Below are 27,210 nucleotides of genomic sequence, written 5' to 3'. Positions count from 1 at the left end.
TGCCCTTAAACTGGTAGAACTGCCCCATCTGGGCAACAAGAAGAGAGAGAGGAGGAGTCTCTGTTTATGGGTTCAACAGCTGAAGAGGAGCATGGAGGAAGGGGATGTGAAAAAGGGGATCTCAAGAGAATACAAGTGATGACCAAGATGTGTGTTTGTCAGGCCTCAGAGGAATAAATACAAAGTTATCTCTGCACTTATCAGCTTGTTAAATGTTTTAATCCAGTTTATCTTCGCTGTGTCCATAGAGATTTTTACATTTCCTTTTTCTTGTGCACCCTAATAGTATTTTCTTTTCTATTGGTGCAGGCATTGCATGAATTTTTGTTGTTGTTATTTAAATTTTGAATATTTTAAAATTTATTTTATGATTAGAATTCAATTGTTGAAGCATACTTGCTGGATTATACATTGTGGAATGCAAGGGTGTGTTAAATTTTGCTTGCCCAGCGAGATGCATCTGCATTCACATGCTCGCCTTTTTTATGTTTAGCCATACAAACCATTGACCCTAAATTTTTAAGCTTTAGTGTGAAACCATTTGTACATTGGGTATGACGAGAGATGTGCTATTTCCTTCCGAAGTGACTGTAATAATCTTTTGACAAGTGAATGATGAAACGCATGGATTTACATTGAAGGAGGGACCTGAGACGGGTCTAATGTACTAGCTAGAAAGGAGATTTGGTCTGAACAGAATTTGCATTTAACACAATTTTCGGGGTTATATGAAAGATATTTTAGAACAGCTATGGGTTTAATTTAACCCACAACACCCATAGCTGTTATAAAATGCACTGTAACCCATTGCTTCTTGGGGCTTAATGCCTTAACACAAACAAGAGATTATTATACTGTTATTATAATAAATAATGAAATTAAAACTTGCTATTGTAAGTGTATTTGTAAAGAGAATTCTCTTTGTTTTTTCACACACAAACAGGCACACGCAGACACTTAGAGGGCCAGCTGGTATTTGGTTCAAATCTATATGATGGTAATCAGTAAATTAGATTGCATACATTGTCTGTCTGCCATATCGCTGACTCTCTCCACTCCAGTCTAACAATTTGTCCCATATCTCATCTTTCTTCAACCTCATTCGACCACAATAATCCATTTCTCTGTAAACACCATTGTAAACACTGCAATTATGATATTGTGTGAATTTTAAAGAACAATTATGTATTGTAACAACAGGAAGGATCAGCTGCTAGTTCTTGTTATTCCATAATTTATCTGCAACCAAACACCACCGACCACCACATTACTGGCTCCAAAGACAAGCATGCAAGGATTCATTCATTTGTTTTAGGATTAGATAGACAAATTGACATCTCATTTGATGTTTCACTTTCCTGTAGCTCAGAGCATGTTGCTAACAATGCCAATGTCGTGGGTTCAATCCATGGGTATTGCGGATACTAAGAAACAAAAAATGTGTAGGATGAAGCAATGCTAATTGCTTTGGATAAAAGCATCTGCCAAATGTGTTAATGTCTGAATGTGACAGGAGTCCCTTGGTAAATCGCTGGATGGTGTGTGTTTTGTAGCATTCCGCATGTGTGAAAAATTTAGGAATTTATGATGCAAATATGTGAGTCGACTTTGATCAACGGTGACGTGTGAAGTTCAATTGTATCTGTCACAACTGTCACTGCATGGAGTTAAAGGTCTGATTGTCTTAGATCAATGATTATATGCTTAATCTCTCCTCAAGGTTGCTTTGGTGTGATTGAATTAATTTGTTTATACAGCATATCAAATTATTTAAATGGCAAATAAGGCCTGTGTGCTTAGAGTGATGGCAGTAGGACCACAATTAATCATGCTTAGTCATAGAAAGATCACCTTCCCCCTATACCCATCCTGTAAAAGCTTTCACTATTGATCAGGTTTGAGGAGACCCCAGAAGTGAGTGAGAGGGGCTCAGGAGTAAGTGGTTAAAACAAATGCCACATTTGACGCGGGAGGTACAAACATGACCAGCTGTCAAAATGGATCAGATGCTTTCAAAGGTGGACAAAGACTAGAGAGACAGTATAATGTCCCCTCATTAGAAGCATGAGGATGCTGTTTAAGCATGCATGGGGAATGAGTCTCCTTGACACCCTGTAGCATTTTAATGAGATATTTTTGGCATCCAGCGTCACTGCGTATTTTGAGGCTGCACTTTTTACATATTCACTTATTTACATTACAGTGTTTACTAGACTACAATCCATATACTGTAGAACTTTACCTTTAAAAAGATGGAAAAACTTTAGATGGAAAAACTTTAACACAGACCATGGTAATAAATTATTACTGTTATCAATTACATGGTGATCCGAGAGCCATATTAATACCATGACATCATGTCTTACAACATGAATTTGTTAGTAAAGAATATATTGTACTACATCATATAGGCCTACTATGCCATGCAATATAGAGTAAACTAAAGTGTACATTATATCATAAACACACAATATGTGATATATTGCCACATGATTAATAATCCAAAATTTGATTAGTCACCACTGTTAATGCCTGCCATTCTTGTTGAATAACAATAGAAACCCTTCCATTACGTAATAATGTGGTTTTGACATGTTGGCAGATTAATTATCACTTGTATTACCATAGTTGTACTAAAAACAAACAGTGCAACGTTTATTGTGACGAGACACCAAATCTATAATGGTTTCTGTGGGTAGGCCTGATGTGTTGGGTTCTATTGGTGGGATGTTATCTATAAACACCCCTAAAAAGGTTCAAAACACTCTACATAAATTAATTATATAGTGAGTTTCATCGTAACAGTTGATGGTTTCAATTGTATATGTTTGTAGCAATTGTCTGAATGCACTTATTGCGTTAAACGGCAAAAGATGAATAGAACGGCAAAGACACCACACTGATCAGTTGACAAAACAGCTTGCATATTTCTGACCGAGAGCCTCTGAGCTCAGCATTCAGGCTGGACCGGTCTGCTCTGCTGCTGCACCTCCTGAATAATGAATGACTGACGCGCACATTGCGGATCTCTGCGGCTCTACAGTACGCTGAGGAGGCGTGGCCGGCGTTATGACGCGTGGGTGACGCGCGTGCAGGAGTTTTAATCCTCTGCCGCAGGAGCTGATCAGCCGGTAACGCGAGGAGGGGGATGCGCGGTCGGTCGGACGAAAGGCTAGAACGGCTAAAAAAGCCGCAGACAATTAAATATAACATTCGCAGTTGATGAAAAAGGTGACCGACTCGACCGAAAGCTCCTCCTCTCTCGCTCCATTCAGTCTATACGAAGTTCTAGGATTCTCTTATTGTTCTTGACGAGGCCTGGGAATAGGAAAGCTGGCGCAAATAAATGGGTGATTACGGGTTCGGTTTGTTACAGACAGCGAACATCACAAACGGCACTTCACTGTTCGGAGGAGGCGCGTTCGCACCCTATTCCAGCCCCTCTCCGGTGTGCCCCAGCAACAGCTCGCCTCTGGCGTCCCCTCTTTTCCCGTCACATCAGCGCAACATGCAGGATGTGCCTGCGGGACTGACAGCCTCTCAGTCCGGCGAGACCAACGGCGACAACGACCTGAGCCATTACCCCGCTGTAGGTCACGCACAGACGGTCGGTGACCTTCAGCACGACCGGAACATACATCAGCATTTAAGTCAGCAGGCTGAGCCTCCCCCACCCCACCTGCCGCCGCAGCCCTACTCCACCACGGGCCCGGACACCGATGCGCCATCGTCCAAGGTGAAGATTCAGATGGAGTCCCCCAGCGCCCACCACATTAACAACGCTAACGGCACCGGTGGCAATAACATGCTCGGAGCCGCTTTTCCGAACCTCCCCCATCAGGAGATGCAGAACCCAGTGGGCGGCTCGGCGTCCCCCACCCTGCCCGGCTTCGGAACGCCGTGGTCCGTTCATACGAGCTCCCCCCCTCCGCCCGTCTCCAATTCTGCCAACGCAATTAACCCGATACCCAACACCGAACCCGACAACTTTTACCCTGGGATCCCCTCTGGCTTCTTTCAGAGCTTTTCGCACATGTCGGCCAATCCGTGCCCCGTGCAGGGTTTCGGCAGCCCCTTCAACGTCCCCCCTCAGCAGCCGCAGAGCCGCCGGTCCCCGGTCAGCCCGCAGATGCCGCCGCAGCAGGGCGCCTTTCTGCAGCAGCGGAACAATTACAACCACCACCAGGTGAGCACACCGTCGCCGATTCATTTTTTACTCATACTATGTAGGTACCATAGGATAACTATGTATTAAACGCTGCTATAACGGAGAATGAAACTGGCCGTTGAACTATCATTGTGACTTAACCAAGGCCTTGAAATTCTGCTGTTGCGTCATAACGCACCGCTGCATAGTTGCAGCGCTCAATGGAACCATTGTGACGTCTGTGTTCCCAGAATACAAATGCGGCCTGGCCGTCTGTCTGACAGTGCGTCAACACGATCCAGGCTAGAAAATGAACGCCTTGTAGTCTTGTTTTAAACATGCAACGGTTTAAATAACTAAAATTAACATACATACATTGCGTCTGCGTCTATTCGGAATTAAGTACTAGCTTACTGCATAGCACTCAGTGTGCATACCGCGTACCAGATATTAAAAATCAATAACATAGAGAAAACAGGATGCAATCATATGTGTGTCAAATTTCTATATAAAACTAATAAGCCAAACAAATCTCTTTTCCAGACTTTTGTCTGTTAGTAATGCTGTTAATTGAAGGTCAATTCAAGCCCATTGCATCCTGGGATACTGTATTCTGTAAATTGAGCTCTGGCAGTGTACTGCACATAATGGGTATGCTACACACTTTAGGAAATATTTGCATACTGCTGAAGATAAAGTATAAAAATGTTTTAAAGTTGTTTTTTTTCCTCAAAGTGGACACGTGCACAAGCTGTTATGTTGTTGTTGATAGACTTCACGTGACATTCCAGAGATATCTTGACCTCTGGGGCATTCAGTGAAATCTCCTGTTGAGAGAGCTTAAAGATGTCATTAGCTTGCTAACTGCAGTATTGTTCGAAAATAGCTGTTATTACTGCAATTTGCTTTTAAACCTTCTAAATAAGCAAAGGCATTTCACAAAATGCCATGGTAGGTGTTGCGGCGAAAACTACTATATCTTTATATTTCAAAACACAAGAGTGTGAAATTTTCTGCAGGGTTTTGAGGACTCTCTCTGCCTTGAATCTACAGCATCGCGACAAACAAAATGTTTTCTATATTTGTATCATATGCATACATGTATATAACAGCAAACTAAAACGAAAATACAGGCATATCCGGTGTAAACAATTGTCATTGAAAATGGCTCTTGTTAGCTGATTCTTAAAATTGTTAAAACAAAAAGATAAAAAACACATATTATCGATTTAAATAATTTAGAAGAATGTCTTATCTTTATAATTTTAATAATTTAAAATAATCTCTTATCTTTTACATCATTCAGATCGTGCAAAAAAGATTGATGATTAGTATACAGATTAGTATACAGAAGCAGGTTATGTGTTTGACATTATCTTTTGGCATATATTATCTTTGGATACTAAATATTTTAGGCCTTGTTGCCAGTACTGTGTGTCACGTCCAGTGGGGGGTGGGATAGAGGAGGAGGGGGAAATGATCACATGATTATAGGAGTGGCCTTATATACCAGTGACATTCATACTGAAGTCGTGCTGGTGTAACAGCTGTTAAGACTACACGTCTTTTAGCCAGATATTATAGCAAATATTGAGACACCCTCTATTCAGGACAAAAAAAATCTGCGTATGCCGTAGGCGTGGGTGATCGCGGATATTTATGTTAATTGAGGGAACAATTAGTTCTGTAGTAATTCACCATACGTTTTTTTAATTTTTTTAATTGTGATTGAATAAATTGTAATATAGTTCACTCAAAAATAATGGACGGTTCACCCCAAAATAGAACATCTTTCATTATTGTCATTCAAATCAATTATTTCCTCTGCGAAACACAAAAGAAGACATTTTGAGAAATGTTTCAGTGTTTTTTGTTCATACTCTGGAATTAAATGGGAGCAAATGTTGGTCGGTTACCATCAGTCGACAAAATAGATAGTCAAATGAGTCAAATAGTTTTGAAATGACATGAGGATGAGTAAATGACAAAATAATTTAAGCTTTGAGTGACCTATCCCTTTACTTTATTGATCTTTAGAAATAAACAACAAACAAGTTATTGTGTATAAAGCATAATCTCTACCGTTTGAGGCATTTCTGTTTGTCTCATTTCTACACCAGTATGTGGTTTTCAGCTTGCTACAATGCTGATAACACTCAGCATCATCTTTCCCAGTGTCTAGACGCCATCAACTGTAATTATCTCTCACGATCCTGTAAACACTCAACCAGATTGTATGAGCACACAATCTTGCACCCACACCTGCACGCTCGGGTCGAGCCATTACCCAGTTACACATCAACGGTATGGGAGTGGTTCTTAATTTGGGGAGAGTGCGCATAATGCAATGACGCAACACGATACATTATTAATCATATTTTTATCATTGTATGGAGTAAAAGCATTTTTTTGTGGGAGAGTACACTGAAAGTGTGTGTGGTTGCTGTTAGCACTCATGGGATGTGCAGTATTAGATACAAAGCTTTAAATCTTCTTACTCGTACAATAGGGACAAGTCTGGCCACACTCAAAGTAACTCACATACGGGTGATTATGGCAGTCACTCATGCTCAAATTCCAACACACATTAGTTGTGTCATAGATTGTATTGGCAAAATATCATGCCCAAGATTAACATGGGGTGTAAAATAAAACAAAGATAAATTGTTTGATTGCTATAAAAAAATTTCTACATGTATAGAGCTATGTTTTTAAGTTATATCTTTTGTTTAATCCTATTAGTTAAGATGCCAACACGTGGCTTATATTCATATATCTTATGTTTTAATGTTTTGTTGTTTGCTTTAAGAGCTCTCTCCTAGGGTTTAGCTTTCTTAATTTCTAATAATTATAATTTTATGTTAAAATTAAGTTTTATTTACCAGTGTCTAACCTGTAATTAATGTTATCTTCAATTGCATTGCAACAATGTGCGAAAATCAAGCTTACGACGCTAAAAATGTTCGCACTCAAGTATGTTTCAGGTCTGACCACACCTTTTCCTTGTACCCCTAGCCCATGATGAAGCCGTCCCCTTGGGGCACCCATCACGGAAGCGGCTGGAACTCTGGTGGGATGTCCTGGGGCAGAGACCATCGGCGTGGGGGTGGCATTGGTGTTCCCGGCGGAGTCAACCAAATCTCTCCTATGAAGAAACCTTTCTCCAGCAATGTCATTGCTCCTCCTAAATTTCCCCGCTCCGCTGGTTCCCTAGGGCCCAAGTCCTGGATCGAAGAAAATATGTTCCGTACCGACAACAACAGCAACACGCTGCTACCCATGCAGGTATGTGAGTGTGGGAGCGTTTTAGATAATTGAGTAATCATCTGAATGAAATTTAATGGATGGACTCATCTGGTAAGCATGATACTTACAATGGGGTCATAGGTTTGATCCCAGGTATTGCGCAAACGGATATAATGTATACCCTCATTGCATTGAAAGGTGTTCGGATATAAGCGTCTGCCAAACACAACTAAATGTAAACCAATCACACTACAAGGTACCACCAACTATGCCATCGCAACCAGTAATGAAATTACATTCAAGTAGCAATGCCAATTCGAATTATGTTCAAATATACTGTATATAAATCGTATGGATGGGAATCGTTTGGTCCCTCACGATTCGATTAAGAATCGATTCTTAGGGTCACGATTTGATTCAGAATTGATTCTTGATGTACTTATGAGAATTTTTAAGATTGAAGATGTCATCGCGACAGAGTCAGACTAGTGTTGGTACTTTGGCTTCTACAATTAGAACTGTCACATACTGTACTGTAATTAAGGCTGTTAACGCGTGATTCATTTTTTTCTGCTAAAATGTTTAAAGCAATTAATGCAGCATCCGTTTTTTTGTCTTCCTTTGTCTAGCGTTAAAGTTTGTAAGAGTTGTCGGACCCTTGGTGGGGGTTACTTTGATATAGAGCGACCTTAGGTGTAGTCTGTTTATAACATTGTGTTAGCTTTCTGCTTCTGCCGATTGTATTTAGGCTTCAAAAGTAATAAATGTTGTGTTAATTTGTAAACATTATCTTGATAGACAAAACTATAAACATCACAAACCTTCGTTAATCCAAGAGCTTATTTTTTGCGATCTTCCAAACGTCCTTGGGGAAAATGCATAGGCTTTCGGTCGAGGGAACCATCCCATGCCTTATTTCCGGGTTAGCCTACAAAAATACGTCATCTCATCTCTGAGGTACTAGATTATACTGTATTTTAATGTTGAACGGCTATAATTAATGTTCAAATAAAGCAAAAAATCATCAGTTGCAGTACTAATATCAGAATGTTGGATTTCATTCAAAAAATTATGTTATTAAAGAAATCTGTTGTTTCTACATTAATTTGGAGATTCAATTAGAAATTTTTGATTGGCATCTCTGGAAAAAATTGTCCGTAGGGTGTGAGTGCGTGAGTGAGTGAGTGAGTGTGTGTGCCCTGCGATGGGTTGGCACTCCATCCAGGGTGTATCCTGCCTTGATGCCCGATGACTCCTGAGATAGGCACAGGATCCCCGTGACCCGAGGTAGTTCTGATAAGCGGTAGAAAATGGATGGGATGGAATTAGAAATTTAAAAGTATATATAAGAACCGTCTTGGTAACGTCTGTAACCTACGTTCCCTTATGGAGGGAACGAGACGTTGTGTCCCATCTGTCGTTCTCGACACAACATCGAGAGACCGACAGAAAGGGAACTGTGCATATTTAAAGATCTATATTCATGTTCTTAAGTCTAAACAGTGATAGGTTTTGAGAAACTCTATTTTGCACTTACGGACAAGTAAGCTGCGGTATTGTAAATTGAACAGCAATTGGCTGTTTCTCCCTGCGGCTCTCTCACTGCACAGGGCAGATGCATAGGAAGACCATCCTAAAAAATATATATTGTTCATCTTCCAGTTTAAACCTACAGAGCTGAATGTACCTGTATGCTCAACAGAGGTGTGCACTCCGTAAAAGGTCTGAATGCTTCACCGCTCTTGCTGTTGACTTGGGTTAATTGTATATATTGTATTCAATAACGTTAAAAAACATGTTTTAAACTTTTTTTGATATTTGTGAATTTATTCAAATCACTTGCATATTGAATCGTTATTCATATGTGAATCGTTTTTTTCTCCCACCCCTAATTAAATTGTGTTTAAAACAAATTTGTTGCGCACACTATTCCAAAACCTGATCCAAACCCTTCCTCAGGATCTGAAGACAATGATTAGTCACAGTGAGGTCACCATGGGTTTTGCTGGTTTCGTCCTGATGGGACCTGTCCTCTACCTTCATTATCGGGCGTTTTCTTATAGACTAATTCCGGACAGTAAAAGTCTCAAAATGTGGAAAATTACTAAAATTCATACATAAAAATGACAAAAATAACTAATGTCAATATTGCGTTTATTTTGCGTTTTCGTAAAGCCCACAAAGTATTGTGATCTTTTAAGATCCCTACCAAAACTACAATCTTTCAGTAGCCCTTAATATATTCCCCAGCCCAACGTAATTCATAAAAAATATTTTGAGAAAATAACAGTGAGAAAACAGTATGTTTAAAAGTGAAGATTAATTAATTCTGTATTATAAAGCTAAAGGTAGAGACAGCGAGAGTGTGGCACAGGTTTTGCAAAGTTGCCCTATTGTTTTGTAGATGAGATGAAACAGCCGGGCATTCACACATGAATCACTTCAGTGTATCTGGATACACCCTGTCTGTTAGAATTCATTTACTCATTACAGCACTTGCAGGAGGGGAGGGGTGTATCCAGCCTGGTTTCGGGGGGGTAGTTTTAAGTGAGGTGTGCCAACAACTATATTTACCCAAGTGTGGAATCTCATTATACATGTAAGGGATAATGTACAGGCAGCCGGTTGTTATTTCACGATATAATATTTTATTATCTTATTTTTACGGAATACAGACCTTCCGCGAGTAAAAGCTGTTTAGTTTCGCTTTTAGAGTAAGAAATGACGTTCAAAGAGGCAAATTGGTTTAATCATTACATATAATGTCATACTTTATATGTTATCAAAATACATATCTAGAATAATTTTTTGTTTAATACTAAACTGCCCTTTTCAAAATGATTTGCAGCATCCGGGCTAGGGTGTTATTAGTTTTGAGTGGTTTCAATGTCGCGATTGGCCAATAAGAATCAAGCATTCAAATTAGCCGTGTAATAAGCATAATTAAAATGCCCTTCTTGTGTTTATGATTTTATATTTTATAAATAATAATACCTTTTTATTTTGGACATGTTTTCGCAGGCAGTGTAAGATTGATAGATTAGAGCTTGTTTAGTTAGGTGTTTTGAGGTGCGAGTTGTATTTTGAAACGTGGGTAATCGTTTGCACACCAATCTTTTGATACGAAGCATGTAAAGGATGATTCTACACAAATTCGTAGTTCATTTCGAAACAGATCATCTTGGCCACATCACTGCCAATTGAGACGAGTTTGGCCTGGCCTTCATCACTTTCTTTGTCAGAAAACAGGCTTGACTTAACTGGTATCTATGGTATTGTTTCATTTCCATAAACAGGGTGCTGTTTGGAATTCCTCACATTCCACATGCCTCTCCTCCTGTCCTCTCATTTCTTCTCTGTGTTTGTGTGCGTATACCGCTGATGTCATGCGTCATGTTTTAAGGAGAGAAAACCGAAAGGATGTTGAATTAAATAATACTAAAAGTGAGAAAAGTAAATAAGAAACAGAGAAATAGAGACATGCAAATATTTGTCAACCATAAAACGTATGAACCCTGGAAATGACTTTTTTATAAGTAATGCCCTGTTGAAAGAAACAGCATATGCTGGGTTAGGTATGTTTTGATGCTGGTTTACTGGTTTGTACTGGTTTAAGCTGGTCATGTGCTGGTTTAAGATGGTCATGTGCTGGTTTAAGCCGGTCCTGAGCTGGTTGAAGCTGGTGAGGAACCAGCACTTGACCAGTTTAAACCAGCAAAGACCAGCATCAAAACATACCCAACCCAGCATATGCTGTTTTTTTTTAACAGGGGGCCGTAATTTTCAGGTACAGTATGGTGGGTCAGATAATATGAGGGTAGCATGTTTTCACGGTCACCAAAAGTTAAAGGTGAGAGATAACAAATAAAGTGATCCTATCATTTGGCTTTATTCATTTAGTAAACACAGATAATGTTTTTGTGTGTATCAGAAAGCGTTTGAGTTACTTTCCAACTAACTTTTCTTAGTTTACCTGTGCACATTCACTTACTGGTCAGCCATTATACTTGTTATTTGTTATATCATTTTGTGTGTTGACGGACAATATTTATACAGTTAGCATTATACAAATGCTACATTGGAATTAGTTTTGAAACCATTTTAATGAGTGAATGATAGATTGCTCCTAAATATGAGAACAGAAAAGCCAAAGAAAGGAATGATCGCCGAGCAGACTATAACGTGTTAAATTCCACCATAAACATTACTAGCAGATATCAAATCGTTAACTTGCAAACTGCTAGCCTAACATTGGTGGAAGAATGACAGCGAACTCATGAACAAGTCTTCATGCCTCGTTCCTCACTCGGAACTGAGCTGCTTCTCAGACTCTATTTTTGGTGATGTTGCTAAAGCTATATTTAGGGTTCACTAGCACCTTCCCAGCCTAGCTGCGTCTGTAAGCTTTAGTAAAGGGCCTCTGAATAGGACTGTGTACTGTGAACAGCACCGGAATGATATAAGCTTTGGCTTTAAAACCTGCTTTACCTGTGGGAGGCAGATGGCTGTGACATGTCTAATCGAAGGCACTTGTGCGTGACGCGCTGAGCTCCTGCATCCTGTGTTTTTTGGTCAATATTGTGTATAAACATGCTTGCCAGTGAATGCGGAACCATTACATAGTCCTAATTTATGTTCTCATACAAATTATAATGAAGATTATTTTTTTATTATTATGGATAGTTAATGGGTAGTTTGTAACTGGTAGCTCATTCACCTACAACCAAACCTAGTGCTATTGCTTAATGTGTATGAGGTTTTGCGGTATTTACATCACAAAGGAAAGTAAAACCTAAAAAATCCAGTGTTTTAGGAGCAGCCAATGGTGTCAACTCTTGAATAAAAATAGTATAAATATAATTGAAGTCAATGGAATAACCTCATCATAATATAATAACAAATCTTTGTGTGTGGATGTGTACAGTATGCACTCACCATTGTGAGTATCTTAAATTACATTGAAGTTGAACACAGCAGGAAACAGCATTAAACTTTTTGTTTTTCTGTGTGAGGGAAATTGTCTATGAATAGTGTAGGGACATGACTGGATGTAAATATATTAAACTAGCACACCAGGAGTAAGGAAAAGTCTTAACAGATTGTGATTAAAGATGCTGAAGTTTCAGAAGAAATTTCAAATTTCACAAGAAGATGAACACTCAGGTTTGATTTCAGATGTTCTTTAATTAACAAATATTTTGTTATTTATTTAGATATCTTTTAAATTTGTATTTAACAGGGATGCATCGGGCCCGATACCGAGGTCTCATACTCACCTGACAGAACTGACTGAAATTTCTACTTTGAAAGTTTGTTACAAGCACACAAAAGTGTCATTTTTATAATTTGTTTTGAGGCAGATTTATTAGTTTCAGTGTATTGTGCTTGGAAAATTGCCACCTCACCAAAAAATACAGCTTCGGTAACGGAGGGTATCAGAAAAAACATTTGGTTTTCGTACTCTTTAAAAAAGGGTATCGAAGCTTTCCTAGTATTTAAGTTTTTATGCAAAGACTAACATCCTGCAATACCTGCTATTCGCAATAAACAGCTTACAGCGCTAGAAATGATCAGAAAATGTACAAAATATTCAATATTATTTTGTTGGTAGCATACAATTATTATAGAAACAGTCATATACAGGTTTTGAACCACATTAATAAATAATGAAATAACTTAAAATAACTATTATTATTATTTTGGGGTTTCTATCCTTAATTTGGTTTGATTTGATAATTTCATTTTAAGAAAACTGTGGAAAGAACTGCAGGCATACACTAGCAGGTCAGCGATGGACTACAAAATGAGACCATTGTATGTGCATCATGTTTGTGTCAGCTGTGCACCGGGCATGAGTTTCCTCTGACGTTCACACACAGGTCTCGTAGGGTTGGCGGATGGCTGTGTTTATCTTCACATTCCTTCTTGGGCTCATTGTGGTAATGACACAGATATCCACGGAATGTTGTTAGGCAGGTGTTATGACAGGAGATTAGATGCTGCTTTAATGTACACCGGAGGAAAGAGGGATATTCTCACCAACCCGACTGAAAACATGCGACGCATTCAAATCTGTCCCGCACGTACATTCCTGCCTGGTTAATTCTACACACCATAGTTCTCTAAACAACATTCCAGAGGGTCTTCCGCAGCTTTCCAGAGATTCAGGGGTGACCTGGTTCATTTGCGACCAACACTTACAGACTCTATTCTTGCTCAGAGCGACCAGTTTGGAAAGAATGCAATTCACCATGTTCAAGGGTGCCAGTCCACTACCACTGTACACTTTTTCCCTCAAGAATGAAGATGGCCGCAGTGTCTATTGAGAGTAAATTGAGAGTGTTCTTCTGTAATGCACATATTATAAGTGTGTCTTTCTTTCTTTCTCAGGATCGCTCCAGGATGTACGACAGTCTGAACATGCATTCGTTGGAGAGTTCACTGATTGACATCATGAGGGCGGAGCAGGATCCTTTGAAGGGTAAGACCCGTTTCCTGCTCGATGCACTGTTGTCATGGTAACCGGATTAAAAGGCTTTTAAATCCTTTGCTGCATGAACATTGATAAATATAATTTGGATATCGTGACATTCCTTATAACGCAGAGCTTATGAATTGGATTTTCTGTGTGTGCGGCCGATGTTTGTTTGGGCTTAATATTTCAAAGTATCAAAAAGAGCTAATAAAACAGTTTTAGAGCTAAAACCTTGGTAGATATGTCAGCAAATATATGCACACCTGTGACTGCCTTAAAGTAATTCACATTACACAATAGTACAAAAGTACCCATCTTTTATACATTTTGTTCAGTTAGATTCTGTAACAAATAATATTATTTTAAACAATATGCTTTTTATGATTTAAAGGGGCCGGATAGTAGAGAGGAAAGCGTACGCTAGAGACAGGGGAGTTGGATAGGCAAAGGACTCAATCATGGGAATCAAAGGCTGTTTAGGGAGTTGTGCCACTCGGCGGCCATCTTTTCAATGTGCCTCTGGGCAGTTGTTACATAATTCAAAAAAGATGTGAATGGTAATAAAGATTTTTCTACAATCGCTGGCTAAATTCTCAATTTAACGACATATTTAAAAACAACATTTAAACATGACGTAAACTGTACTATAACGTTTGTTTCCTATGATCAAATTGCACTTAAAAACATAATTTTTCATGTTGCTTACTATGCATGCAGGCGGCCATATTGAGCGTTGCGTTCCTCCCCGTTCATTTCAATGGCAGTGGCGCATCTTGTTAATATTAATATCTTTATTGGAATTTAACGCAGATCTCCGCACTATTGATCCTGGCCAATATGCCACACGACATTAGTATATTTTTTATGTAGTTTTACTATCCATGTTTCATTAGTGCATTTCACTGCACTTAAGCCAGATGTTGGATGGACATTTAGTCCTGGCCAATGTTTTTTTCTCATTCAATATCTGAGCAATATAGTTAAGTCATTGCAAATGTTTCACATTGTGGGTATAACAGCACCTCTCAATCCCGGTAAAATCACTGTAACGAATGGCCTGCATAATTGTAGATGGACCCAAAGAACGTTCCGGCTGATCTCTATTTTGGTAAAGTCCCAACCGAGAGGCCTTTCGGGGTGTCACAGCAGGACAGAGATGCAAGCATGAGTGCTGGGTGTGGCGCTGCGCTCTCTCACTCGAGCTTCTCGATCAGCCTGCTGGAGCAGATGGACCAGACACATGGGGCGGCACTAACTGCAGTGAGAAAGAGAGAGAGCGATGGGTGTGGGTACAGACTATATTTAGTACAGGACACACTTTGACACTCTGTGTGTGACAGCCAAAGGAAAGAACAGAATAAGCGAGGGACGTCCCTGCGGGTTCCACTGACCCCTTTTTTAGTCAATGTGAAATCAAATTGGATTTTGTTAATACATTTTACACTTAATTGTGCATGATTTAACGGTCACTTCAGTTCAGTTGTTTGGAGTTGTTCTGGAAGGGAACATTTACATATCTTGTTTGTATCTCGTTTTTTCACATAATTTAATAAACACATGATTTTGAATAAAAACAAGGACCTTGCTATGTGGAGAATAACATAATATCAATAATTCTAAAGAAAATCTCAAAACTAGTGGTCATAAAATCAACTTAAAGTGAATCACAGATAACTGAATAAGTAATAACATACAGTATTTAGTATAGTTTTAAAATATTTTCTGTCCAGTTGTGATGCGTTACTTTTGATTAAACTTGTATACTTGTTTGTCGTTTGTCAATTGATTTTCATTGAATTAATGAAATTAAAAGTTCAATATTTATACAATTACACTATATTTCTTGGTTTCGACTTACAATTTTGATTTTGGTGCATCACTAGGTATTGATTTTGGTGTGAATGGGCATTTGAGTTTATACTGTGGCTAAGCCACGGGTACAGTAGACACACTTAGCTTTAGTATCGTGCCATAATGCTCGTAATCGAAAAGATCGCGGGAGGTGTGCTGAGCGAACCACTTCTCAGAAACCTGCTAAGCAGAGGATTGCTGGGTTAATGGGTCGTCAAGAGCAGTTGTGGCAGCCAGCATCAGTGAATGTGCTGACATGAGCAAAAACAAAACACTGAATACAATGTCACTGTGTTGAAATATTCAACGTTTGGCACGGATACCAGAGATCCACACACACAATATTGGGTTGTCTTGTGGTGTTATTGTAGGGGATCGGAAAACAGATGAAAAGCAAGTTGCTTCACCACAGGAAGGACCCACCGAAGGCTGTGTACAATTGTGTCTCTTGATGCATCTGTTTCTTCATTGGACAACAGATGGTGTGTGTGTGTGTGCGCGAGAGACTGCATGTGTTTCTCTGTGTATATGTTAAGTAAGGTACACACCCATCCGATGCAAAGAACTTGATGATGTTGACTGCGTCTGGGTCTAAAATTGCCCTGACACACCAAGCTGATGGTAGAAACACGTCGGCCAACTAGCATGTTCGTTCCACGCCAGCGTGAGAGGAATAACTTTCCGTTCCAGCAGGTGGTGGTAGTTGATATTTGATACCCAAAACGGGAAACCGGAAGAGCTAGTATCGGCCCGGGATACAAAATATAAATAAAGCACCGTTTGCTTTCAGATTCACACAAATCTAACTCACCACAGATGTAGTTGTGATATATCTTGTCTGTTCCACATGCTGAAGGAATTTAGTCCAATCATACGGAGTCAAAATACAAACTACCGGGATTGTATCTCCGTAGGGGTTTATATTATGTTTTAACAATAACAACACCAACTCAATCAAGACTGCCTTTATTTTAGCTATAAAAGTTCACATCGTATTGGTATGACAGATGCAGCCAATCAAAAGGATCAGACTCCCAGATATGCCGAAAAAAGGAGACAGGGACTTAGTCTGGCCAACGGTGCGTTACACACCAGAAAAACTAAGTCAGATGATGCTCAAAACTTGGCCGATCGAAGACTCTGTGTGTACCGGCCTTTAAGAGAACTGACTGTATGACATATCGCTTGTTGCTCCCTAACTCTTTGTAAGTTGCTTTCGATAAAAGCGTCTGCTAAATGACTAAATGTAATGTAAATGTCTTTATATATCTGGGACTGCTTTGATCGATATAAATGTGTATTGATTGTGTTTTTGATGCAGTCACAGTTTGCATAAGCTAGGGATGAATAACATAAAGGTTATTGGCTGATGTTATCAAATTTGTGTTGATTGGTGTTGTTTGTATATTTTGTACCTAAACAAAATTAACACCAGAGCCAGTGGTTTGAACTAGGACGCACGATCATGGGTAAAATAATAATCAGGATTATTTTGCTCAACATTTTAATCGCGGTTAATAAACACGATTATTTTGTCAGTTCTGAACTTTTGTTTTGAATTAAACTTCAGCATGATCATTAGGCCTATACTTTACAGGCAATGAATAAGTTATAATCTGCTGCCATTGAACTGTATTTCAAAGCACGCAATCAATCATCTAAACACTCCACCACAAAAATGTACATGTATGTTTGTCTGTGGGTTTTGCAAAAAAGTATTTAATAGTAGAAATGCAATGAAAAAATGTTTTGGTGTTTCTTGTGAACTGGCAGTTTAAAAAAGATAAGCTTTGTGATGATTTTCTGACCTTTTGGGGAGTTTTGTGCTTGCTTTCTTACTATTACAATGATTATGCTCAATTAGTTGTGGGAAGCATAAGTCGTTATCACAATTAAAATTCGATTTATCGTGCTGCCCTAGTTTGAACCAAATGTGCTCACGTGTGTCAGACCTTAAACTGTGTGTTTCACGGCACAGCTACTTTAGTCCTCATAGCTGCAAATTTTACCATTAGAGATGAGGCATGTGTCGAATATTTGCAACATATTCCGAACATTTTTGCTGGTGATCTACAATTAAGCAACATGACATTGCAATCATTTTAAAAGAAATTATTTTGTAAGTAATTTTTTAAATGTTTCTTCATTGTCTTGTGATTTGAGAGTTTAAGAGCTTTAAGGTGAAAATGCGTTGATGAGACAGACATACGGTAAACGTGGCTTTAAGGTCGGGAAGGTTTGACATCCAATGATTTGTTGTGTCATCAATTTCACTCACTCTCTCTATCTCTCTCTCTGTCTCATGTTCAGGCCGTGTGGGATGTCCCCACCCCGGCGCTGACGGCCTGCTCATGTTCAATGGTAATTATAACAGTGAGCTTTTCTGTTTCCATCTTGTCTGTAACACACTAAAATCCACCAGAGACCATGCCCATAAACAATATACAACTGGGAAATCAGAAATGTTGGGAAAAATGGACTTAATGAAATCAGTTAATGTACCCAGTCAAGAGAATTATGAGATACAGATAGTCTCAGATAAAGGGCATAGGTCCACAATAGAGCAAAGACTTACAGCTTTGATAAAATTGAAGCAGATTCTTTAAGTGACATCCTTTCTCTTGGCTAAGGTTAATATTTATTATAACTGCGAGATGAATATCAGTGTCAAGGTATTTTAGGACAACAGTAGGACTATATTGGCCTATATTGCTATATCAACACCTATGACAAGTACAACGTTTGAGTTAAAGAGGATGAAGTTCACAATGCAATTTTAGCATTTCGAAATGCTGCACAATTTTACATTTGACACTCATCTGGTTTGAGCAATCCTGGCTCGACTAATTAGCTTGCCTTATCCAGACACAGCGTTTGCCAGTTTTCCATTTTTAGCAAGCGTGAGCAAATTCTCACTGGGCTTGGATTCACTTTACCCAATTTAGTTTATGGTCTCTGAAACTAGATAGGATGGTGAATTTCGCATTTGTGCCATATTTTCAGTAACACTTGTATTGAATAAAAAGAAATCACTTTAAAAGAAATCATCAATGAACAGCCATGTTTAATCATTTTAGCACTTAAAAACCAATTTGACAATGTCATTGGCAAACCTTTATGTTGCGATATGCACTTTTCCAATTATTTATACGTCATGCAAGCTGTAATAGCCATGATCTTTTCCAGCAAGTCTTTGTTGGTGATGTAGTCAACCAAGGTCATTTTTCTTGTGATGATACAGTATTTTATCAAGATAGTCTTCCTGGTTAAGTTGGTCAATTAGTGTGGTCTTGCTGACTAACAAGTTGACTAGTTTTTTAACTCACTGAATATTGTTTGGTACATGAGAATATTTTGGAAGTGACATGAGTTGGGAATAGTGTGTCATGTTGACTTCAAGCAGTCAAACCAAAACCATTTAAAACCAGCATTCCCAATAAGCTCACAAAAAATGACTGACTAAATGCACAGTTTGTGTGCTTGTGAGTGAGAGAGAAAGAGATTAGAAATCACTCAATAACGAAAGTAAAATGTTCCGTTTGTTGTTTCATAGTTTTCTGCATTGTTTTTGTTCACATGCAGCCAGGAGCTATGGGAGACGACGAGGTAAAATCTACATTCTTTGTTCATGCTGTGTTGGCATGGCAGTATTCTGTGTGTTTGTGTAGGCCTACAGTGTTTGTGTGTGTATTCTACATTTTGTTGACTCAAAATCTGTGTGACGCTTCTGTCTTTCTTGGCCATTAGCGACACCATTTAATAAGGTTGTTATTTTAAGAACGACGTCTGGTATAATCAGAGCAGATGTGATTTTTGAAATTGGTTCAGTGTTCCAGTCCTACACACTTTGACATGCATCACAGAGCGTCTCAGGTGGTCTCATCACAAGTGGGCAGCGTTAAAATCAACCAATTGAGATTCAACCTCAGAATTACGGTCTACTAACATATATTGCTATCACAAAATAAAAAAGGTAATACATTAAGAAAAGATGAATAAGCATTTGATCGAAATGAGATGCATTTGAGGTTCATGTAAACAGGTGTCAATGACAATCTGTTTCGACTGGATACTTCTGATCAGATCACCCAAGATGGATGCTAATAAGAGTGTAAATGGTGCTTTTGTGTTTATGTATGTCTAAGGATGTGTTCTCACCTGTCATTTATCTTTTAACAGGACGCTCCTCCCTCTTCCCCATTGACGATGGTTTACTTGACGATGGCCATGGCAACCAGGGAATTCTGGGGTCTCCTCACTGTTACCCCCATCAGAACGGGGAACGCATCGAGAGGTTCTCCCGCAAAGTGTTTGTGGGTGGTCTACCGCCTGACATCGACGAAGGTTAGTTAGAATTTTTTTGAAAAAGCTTGTGTTTAGAATCTTGTATAGTGTAAATGTTGAATTGTGATCTTGTTACTCAGTATGTTTTTAATGAGCAGTTTGACTATGAGATAGGTAATCACTTTTCACATTTCAATCACATTTATGGTTTGTTCCTTGGTGCCACTGAAATCTTTCTGCTGTACGTTATTCAATAACATCTCTGAGAACTTTAAAATCTTTACTGAGCAACAAATAGGCTGCCGCTATCGAGGAATGTTGATTTCGTTTTAGTCAGTGCAGATCTAGTTTAAACTTAATACAATGTTACAAAAATGGATATTGAACAGATATTGACCCTTTATCCACTGAAGCATTTTTAAGTTGCTGAAAATGCCAGCTGGGAGTGTTTGATAGTGTTTCTTCAGCTGAGACGATTTGGTTGCTATGTTACAGAATATCCACTGAAATAATAGCTGCATCCCAATTCAAAGGCTGGATCCTTCGAAGAACATGAACTTTAAAGGCGAGGGATGTAGCCTCCAAAGCGAAATGAAATGAGACGGTCTAGCCTACAGAGGATTACTAGTTGCGTCACCTCTTGCTTCTGTGTCACAGCAGAGACATGTCTGAGTTTTTAAAATGGAGCTAGAAGTTTATATGACGCAATAGTGTATATTTAACTACCCAACACCAAATTAACCAACCTTATATATACAGAATACAATGTTATATATAATATCAAAACACTGACAGGGATCGTTTCTGTAGATTACATAGTTAAACTTAATTAAAAAAAAGATTAAAATGTTTATTTAAAAAAATATCCAGCCCTTACAGGCAGTGTACCCTTCAGTCGTGCTGCTGTGACACATTAGGCTCTATCAAATAGATGTCGCAATGTGGCGCCAGGCGCGACGCAAGTGTCTTTCGATAGCTTCGGCTCAATGCAGTTTTCATTTTCACGTCCTGCACCACGTTATTTGAATAGCAAATGCATTTGCGTCCATTTGAGCGCCCATGGGCGTGCTGGTCTGAAAACGAGGTGTGTTAGGCATTGTTGCGCATTGATATTTGAGGCAACTGAAATAAGCTGCGCTATTGACCGACTGAAACCTGGTTTTTATGTTATTTAAAGAGTGTGTTAGTAATATGCTACTATAGACGGGTAAATCCTGCTTATTACACACAGAGGAACGCTTAGCAGTACACAAACAAGACAAATATTAAAAATTAATCGATTACAATGTAAAAGTACATTAAATAAATGTATGTACAAAAATGAAGTACATAAAGACAAAAAATCGGACTTGTCCTGTAGATGGTCTGCTCGTGCGCTTTAACCTCACGCACGAGCAGCCGCTTTTCCTCTCTGGAGAAGTACCCAGTCTTTGGTTTGCAAATTCCGCCATGAAAATAGCAAATCCGCCATGGTGCAAGAGCAACTGCTTCTTAAAGGGAATGGGAGATGAGACTCTGATACGGTTACTGCACACTTTGCCCAAAACACACCCATGACTCATTAATAGAATAGGGACAACCCTATTCCATGCGCCTGGCGTTCTTTCCCGTTCTTAAACTAGAAAAGTGGATTCAGACACGCCCTAAGTGTACTTCCGCTTTAGACCATGTGCTTATATCCTTAAAATTGGGCCCATTCAGCCTTGGCAAGGGGCCTTCTGAGGATGCAGCCTCTGAAGTGGGGCACAGCTAATGTGTTACTAGTATCTGATTTAACAGAGAGTTTGTTTAATCAACAAATTTTAGTGTTGCACTAGCTCGGAAATATAATCCTAACAGAAATATAAACTTCTGCATGCTTTTCAGACACATATTACAAGTAAAATATGCTGGTTGCTCGGTGTGGATATGTGTGCTGTATGAAATTTCTTTAACTTTCTTACATTTTGTGCAGATGAAATCACAAGCAGTTTCCGGCGCTTTGGTCACCTGGTTGTTGATTGGCCACACAAAGCAGAGAGCAAGTCTTACTTTCCTCCTAAAGGTAATTCACGAATATGTACATGTTAAAACACATGGTCTCTCTGGCATCTACATACACTAATAGTGTAAAGAATATAAATAAATAAAATAAACAATATTTAATTATATACTATAATCAAATGACAAAATACACAGTTATTGTCTTTTTTTCTAATACATCATTTTATCTTTTACTTTATCTAGTAAGCACCATATGTTGCGAAAATCTTTTGGTTGTCCTAGTTACTGCCTTCTATGCTCGTGCTGATTGGCTGTGTTGTCTAGGTTATGCCTTCCTCCTGTTCCAAGAGGAGAGTTCTGTGCAGGCCCTGATCGAAGCCTGTCTGGAGGAGGACGGAAAGCTCTACCTGTGTGTTTCCAGCCCCACTATTAAAGACAAGCCTGTGAGTTCAGACACAAGCATTTATATACACATTATCATAGACCATTCTGATGTGAAAGATGCAAAACGAAGTAGTCTGTGCTTCTGTCTGTGTTATGTACATTCTTAGTTTACATATTTGATCTGTGTGCGATGTTTTAGGTCCAAATTCGTCCATGGAACCTAAGTGACAGTGATTTTGTGATGGATGGCTCTCAGCCACTGGACCCTCGCAAGACCATCTTTGTGGGAGGAGTGCCACGCCCACTTAGAGCAGGTACTTCGAACTGATAACCGGACAGCATCATAAAAAGATGCCAATACACAAAACGTCTATTTTCTATTTGTGGAAACAGACTTTCATTTGTGTTGTTGTGTCTCACTCTCTCAAGTGGAGCTGGCAATGATAATGGACCGCTTGTATGGTGGAGTTTGTTATGCGGGTATTGACACAGATCCGGAGCTGAAATACCCGAAGGGAGCAGGGCGTGTGGCCTTCTCCAATCAGCAGAGCTACATCGCTGCCATCAGTGCTCGATTCGTCCAGCTGCAACATGGCGACATAGACAAACGGGTAACCAGACTGAGCTCATTGGTTATGTTGTGTAATTTACTTTCCAAATTTGTTTTGACCGTAACTGCACTTAATAAAAACAAAACTGTTACAAAAGGAATGGAAAATGTAAAAGGAATACTTTTTTTTAATTTCATATACGCGACACAGGTGGAGGTGAAGCCGTACGTCTTGGATGACCAGCTGTGCGACGAGTGTCAGGGAGCGCGATGCGGAGGGAAGTTCGCTCCGTTCTTTTGCGCCAACGTCACCTGTCTGCAGTATTATTGCGAGTTCTGCTGGGCAAACATCCACTCCCGTGCTGGCCGGGAGTTCCACAAGCCACTCGTGAAAGAAGGAGCTGACCGTCCCCGCCAGATCCACTTCCGCTGGAACTAAAGATGGAAATTCTGGGAGAGCGGTAGCATGCGAGACGAATCCGAAACCACACGTCTGCAGCGGGGAAAAAGGATGCTTTGTTTGACCTCTGAATTCAAGCTGTCAGTATAGAGTTACGTAACCATATACAGTAAATAGAGAATATATATGACTTTAAATATACAAATATATCTTTATCTTTTGTAGCAGCCAGAAACACTACAAGCCTCAGTTTATTTCACCAAACCACTTCTTTCTCCCCCTTGCTGCACATCTCAGACTCGGAACAGAGTTTTTGTGGTACTTTCATGTTTTTTAAAGAGGAGATTACGAAAAAAGAGATTGATTTTTTTGTAGTTTTTCAGATTATTTTTATATGTGAGATTTAAAAAGTAGAAACGAGAATGTTTTCGCTTGGGGGGCAGCCTGTTTGTTTCGTTCATTCGTTTGGTCAATCTGTGTTCGTCTGCTGCTAAATCCCCTCCTGGTGGGCAAAGTGCGCAATTGTCTCTGGAAACCCTTGATGACGTCGATTCTGATGCCTGCCCTGGATTTCGAACCAAAGGTAGCAAAATGCGCGGCCTGAAAAAGAGACGTTTCTGCCGCGGGATAAAACTAAAACAATTATATTTCCCCTTCCCCAATGTTCCCACGTGCTGTTAGCAGGAATAGGAATGATTCGCTAATAGTTACAGAGACTTTCCATTTTTTACTGGCAAAAAAAGATAATACCTCAGAATATTAATCTTGCTTGTTATTGCTCTACTCTTGCAATTTAATCACAAGCTATAGAAGAAGCTTTGCTGCTATATAGGATATACATGAGTAGATAGCGTAGGTGTTCTATGTAATGCCCTTGTGATGTCAATGATGATGTCATAAGCAGAAATGCAGTGTGTTCCTCTCACAAAAGCATGGCCGACCTGTTGCCATGGAAACACAGAATGTGAAAACCTACATGCATGTTTGTGGCTGTACATCATCTGCATGCAGTGTAAAGGTTACCAGCACATATACGAAAGAAAAAAAACTGATCAAACTAAACACGATGCATATTAACGACAAACAGAGGAATTTAATGTAGCATGAGGCGAAAAAGGTCAGACTCTTAGATATAAGATAATCAATAATAACGAAAGATGGTATAAATTTTTTTTAAATTATCTGTAACAAACCTCTGCATGCGTTGTTGTGATGAATCCTTTACAAACTTATTATGAGAGGAGTGGCATTAGTTTTTAGAGTAGTGAGTTCTGCCATTTTGTAACCTGATAAGTAGTCGAGAGGCGGTGTGCTGTCCTGTGGTTTTTGTGTCTCGTCTTTGTGCCGTGTGAGTCTAGTTACGAATTGAGGTTTCAGTTCGATTTAAGGTCTTGGATCTAGAGGATCGCAAGAACCCTCTCGACATTTACCGCTAAACATCCCTGAATCCCCCTTCCCACCCCTCTTATTTATGATAGTCAACTTAAGTGACGTGACCCGTCGCAGGATAGGAACCCATCTGCGCTCTTGTTGTCAGTAGTACGTCTGATCTAGGTCGTGTAGACATATACATTTGCGCAGAAGGAATCGTAATTGCGTTCATCGTCCGTGTAGATTACGTATTATCTGTACAACAAATGATCAGTAAATACAGACGTGAAGGGAGAAAGGAGAGAAGAGAGGAACTCTGTTGACAGGTCTTCGTAGGATATTTTTGTTGCGGAGTGTTCATATTGAGATCATTTGGGTTTTCAGAGTAATCAGGTGATTCTCTGTGTTTGAGCAGTCTTATGGACAATCTCTACAGAAGCAATGGTCGCTGGTCCTAAAACCAGCTGTTTGGTACTGTATTGCTCTTTCTATCCGTCTATCTGCTGTCTCTATCTCTCTTGTTCTTTTTTGCACTCTGTATATCCTTGTGTTCTTGGGTTTGGTGAAGAATTCAGTGCCCTGTCGTACTGTCTGCTAGTTCGTATGTGTGATTAACCTTTCAAGTGTCAACAGTGAGCTGAGATTGTATGTTTTATTTATTACGTATGTGTATTTTTAAGTAAGATATTTATTTGTTGACGTGTCGCCTTTTCCCAGACTTTGGAATCTCAAATCACTTTGTAGGACATGTGATGCACTACCTTTTCAATGTCTCTCTACTCTCTTTTCTCCAATGGGAAAACCAGTTCCTCCTGGTTTTGTCTCAAGTGCATAATTGTTTCTTATTTTGTATCACATCACGTTTTTTTGTATACTATTTTAATTCTTGAATAATTATCACCTGTTTTAAGTCTATTGGATAATTTAAATATCTTTATTTTTACATAGTAACTTATTTGATGTCTCATGTAAGACGCTGGACCCAGATTCTATTTAAACTGTGTACTCTGAATAAGTAGCAAAGGGGTTTTGGGGGACTTTTAAACACGTCAACATGTGAAATATGTGAATCGTTGTTCCATCACATGGGAAAAGTGTCACGTGATGGCCTTGTTCTAAACAAAATGGCCGCCACACTGTCAACAACACCTGTCTTTCTTTGTTTGCAAGCTGTTTGTGACAAGTACTCTGTTCTGTTTTTTGTGTTCAACACTGATGCTTCGTACATGCGTGTGTGTGTATTTTAGTTGTCGTTATTTAAAAAAATCATATTTATTTGACTATTTTTGTAGACAGATAACTATTTGATTTAAATTGTATTTTTCTAAATCCGTAGATCTCCAACGCTCACTTTATTTGCCCACGTATTTATGGTTACGTTCACACGCGGCGTCACGCTGGAAGACGTAAAACCCTTTGTTTCCCGAAACATCCGTGCAGTTATGTGTATATGAATCTATTTATGTATTATTGCCTAGCACACATGGATTTGGTTACTATTTAAGTTGGTAATGTATTTTATTTGAAGCAAGGAAACATTGAGGGTTCTACTATGTTCATGGGAAACACTTGAGACTCTCCCCGGTTAGATGGAGGGGTATCAGCCCTCCCCTCACTGATACTCAGAAACTTGAATTTAACACATTTTGAAAGGCTTACTAACCTCGAATCTGTGTTGTGACGTGCAATACTGTTTCTAATGTTTGTATAAAAAAGTGAGATTTGCAGTGTATACCTTTTTAATGCAGATTTATTTTTTTCATTGCATATTTTGCAAATTTCTGATTCACAGTGTCATTTTTTACTGTCAGAAAAGATTAAACCCCTTTTTTTCATTGCAACTATTTTTAAATCCAGATATCTTTGTACTGATGTAAATGATTGTAGTTATTTTGGATAGTGTTTTGCTAACAAAAGGAGAAACTTTTTCATGCATATTTCTATTTCTTTTTTGTTTTTTTGTTTTTATTTTACACTAATGGTAGCAAAATATTTGGGATAATTTTTCATATTATATGTCATTAATATTATTTTGTATTTTTATGTGGAAAGATATGAATATATAATTTTATGATGCTAACTGCTAAAAATATTATTTCAATTTGAATTATTTTTAAAGCTAAAATCTTTGTAATATTGGTAATGTTCTAGTTTCTAAATCAAGTTTGTGTAGAGATTCACACAAGTGGTTTATGAAGTGTTCAGACTGTAATTATTACTGAATGGCTCTTTGATATGCAAACTGAATATCATGTTGTTCTTTATTTTGTATTTAAATGGGGTGTTGATTACAATCTTTTTTCTTTCGTTTCCTGAATAAAGACCCATTCTGTTCAGACACGAGCCAAGTCTCAATTTTGGTATTCTTTTTTGATTAATGTATGTAGAGTTTCTTTATCTGTTTGGTTGTTTAACCATTTAGACAAACTAAGACAACTTCTGTATTTATCATGGCGATTAATATGCCTAAACCTCTTTGGGCTAAAATGGGTTAGGGAAGGTGAACAATATTACATGGG

The 27,210-nt window shown here is 38.8% G+C and overlaps 1 protein-coding gene across 4 annotated transcripts; it reads left to right on the top strand.

The window, feature by feature from the left end:
- The first annotated feature begins 3,065 nt into the window (after positions 1-3,065).
- Positions 3,066-27,034, top strand: cpeb2 (cytoplasmic polyadenylation element binding protein 2). 4 transcript variants are annotated; one of them, XM_056732869.1, is made up of 11 exons: positions 3,066-4,186; positions 7,163-7,432; positions 13,784-13,874; positions 18,030-18,080; positions 19,302-19,325; positions 19,899-20,063; positions 21,958-22,047; positions 22,311-22,429; positions 22,570-22,684; positions 22,800-22,981; positions 23,132-27,034. In XM_056732869.1, the coding sequence occupies exons 1-11, from the start codon at positions 3,347-3,349 to the stop codon at positions 23,357-23,359; spliced, it is 2,175 nt and encodes a 724-aa protein (XP_056588847.1). In that variant the 5' UTR covers positions 3,066-3,346; the 3' UTR covers positions 23,360-27,034. The 4 variants fall into 4 exon arrangements, with proteins under 4 accessions (XP_056588847.1, XP_056588849.1, XP_056588848.1 ...); XM_056732871.1 differs by lacking the exon at positions 18,030-18,080; XM_056732870.1 differs by lacking the exon at positions 19,302-19,325.
- The last annotated feature ends 176 nt before the right edge of the window (positions 27,035-27,210 follow it).

The sequence above is a fragment of the Triplophysa dalaica genome, chromosome 20, assembly GCF_015846415.1.
Source record: "Triplophysa dalaica isolate WHDGS20190420 chromosome 20, ASM1584641v1, whole genome shotgun sequence".
NCBI lineage: Eukaryota > Metazoa > Chordata > Actinopteri > Cypriniformes > Nemacheilidae > Triplophysa > Triplophysa dalaica.
The sequence above is the reverse complement of the archived record's forward strand: the minus strand, read 5'-3'. Positions and strand labels throughout refer to the sequence as shown.

What these genes read in the sequence shown, in the direction of transcription:
- cpeb2 (XM_056732869.1), top strand. Translation starts at nt 3,347, where the DNA reads ATGGGTGATTACGGGTTCGGTTTGTTACAGACAGCGAACATCACAAAC. An exon ending in CGGCCTGCTCATGTTCAATG is followed by an intron (nt 18,081 to 19,301) that starts GTAATTATAACA and finishes GTTCACATGCAG; the next exon opens with CCAGGAGCTATGGGAGACGA. An exon ending in GTCTTACTTTCCTCCTAAAG is followed by an intron (nt 22,048 to 22,310) that starts GTAATTCACGAA and finishes TGTGTTGTCTAG; the next exon opens with GTTATGCCTTCCTCCTGTTC.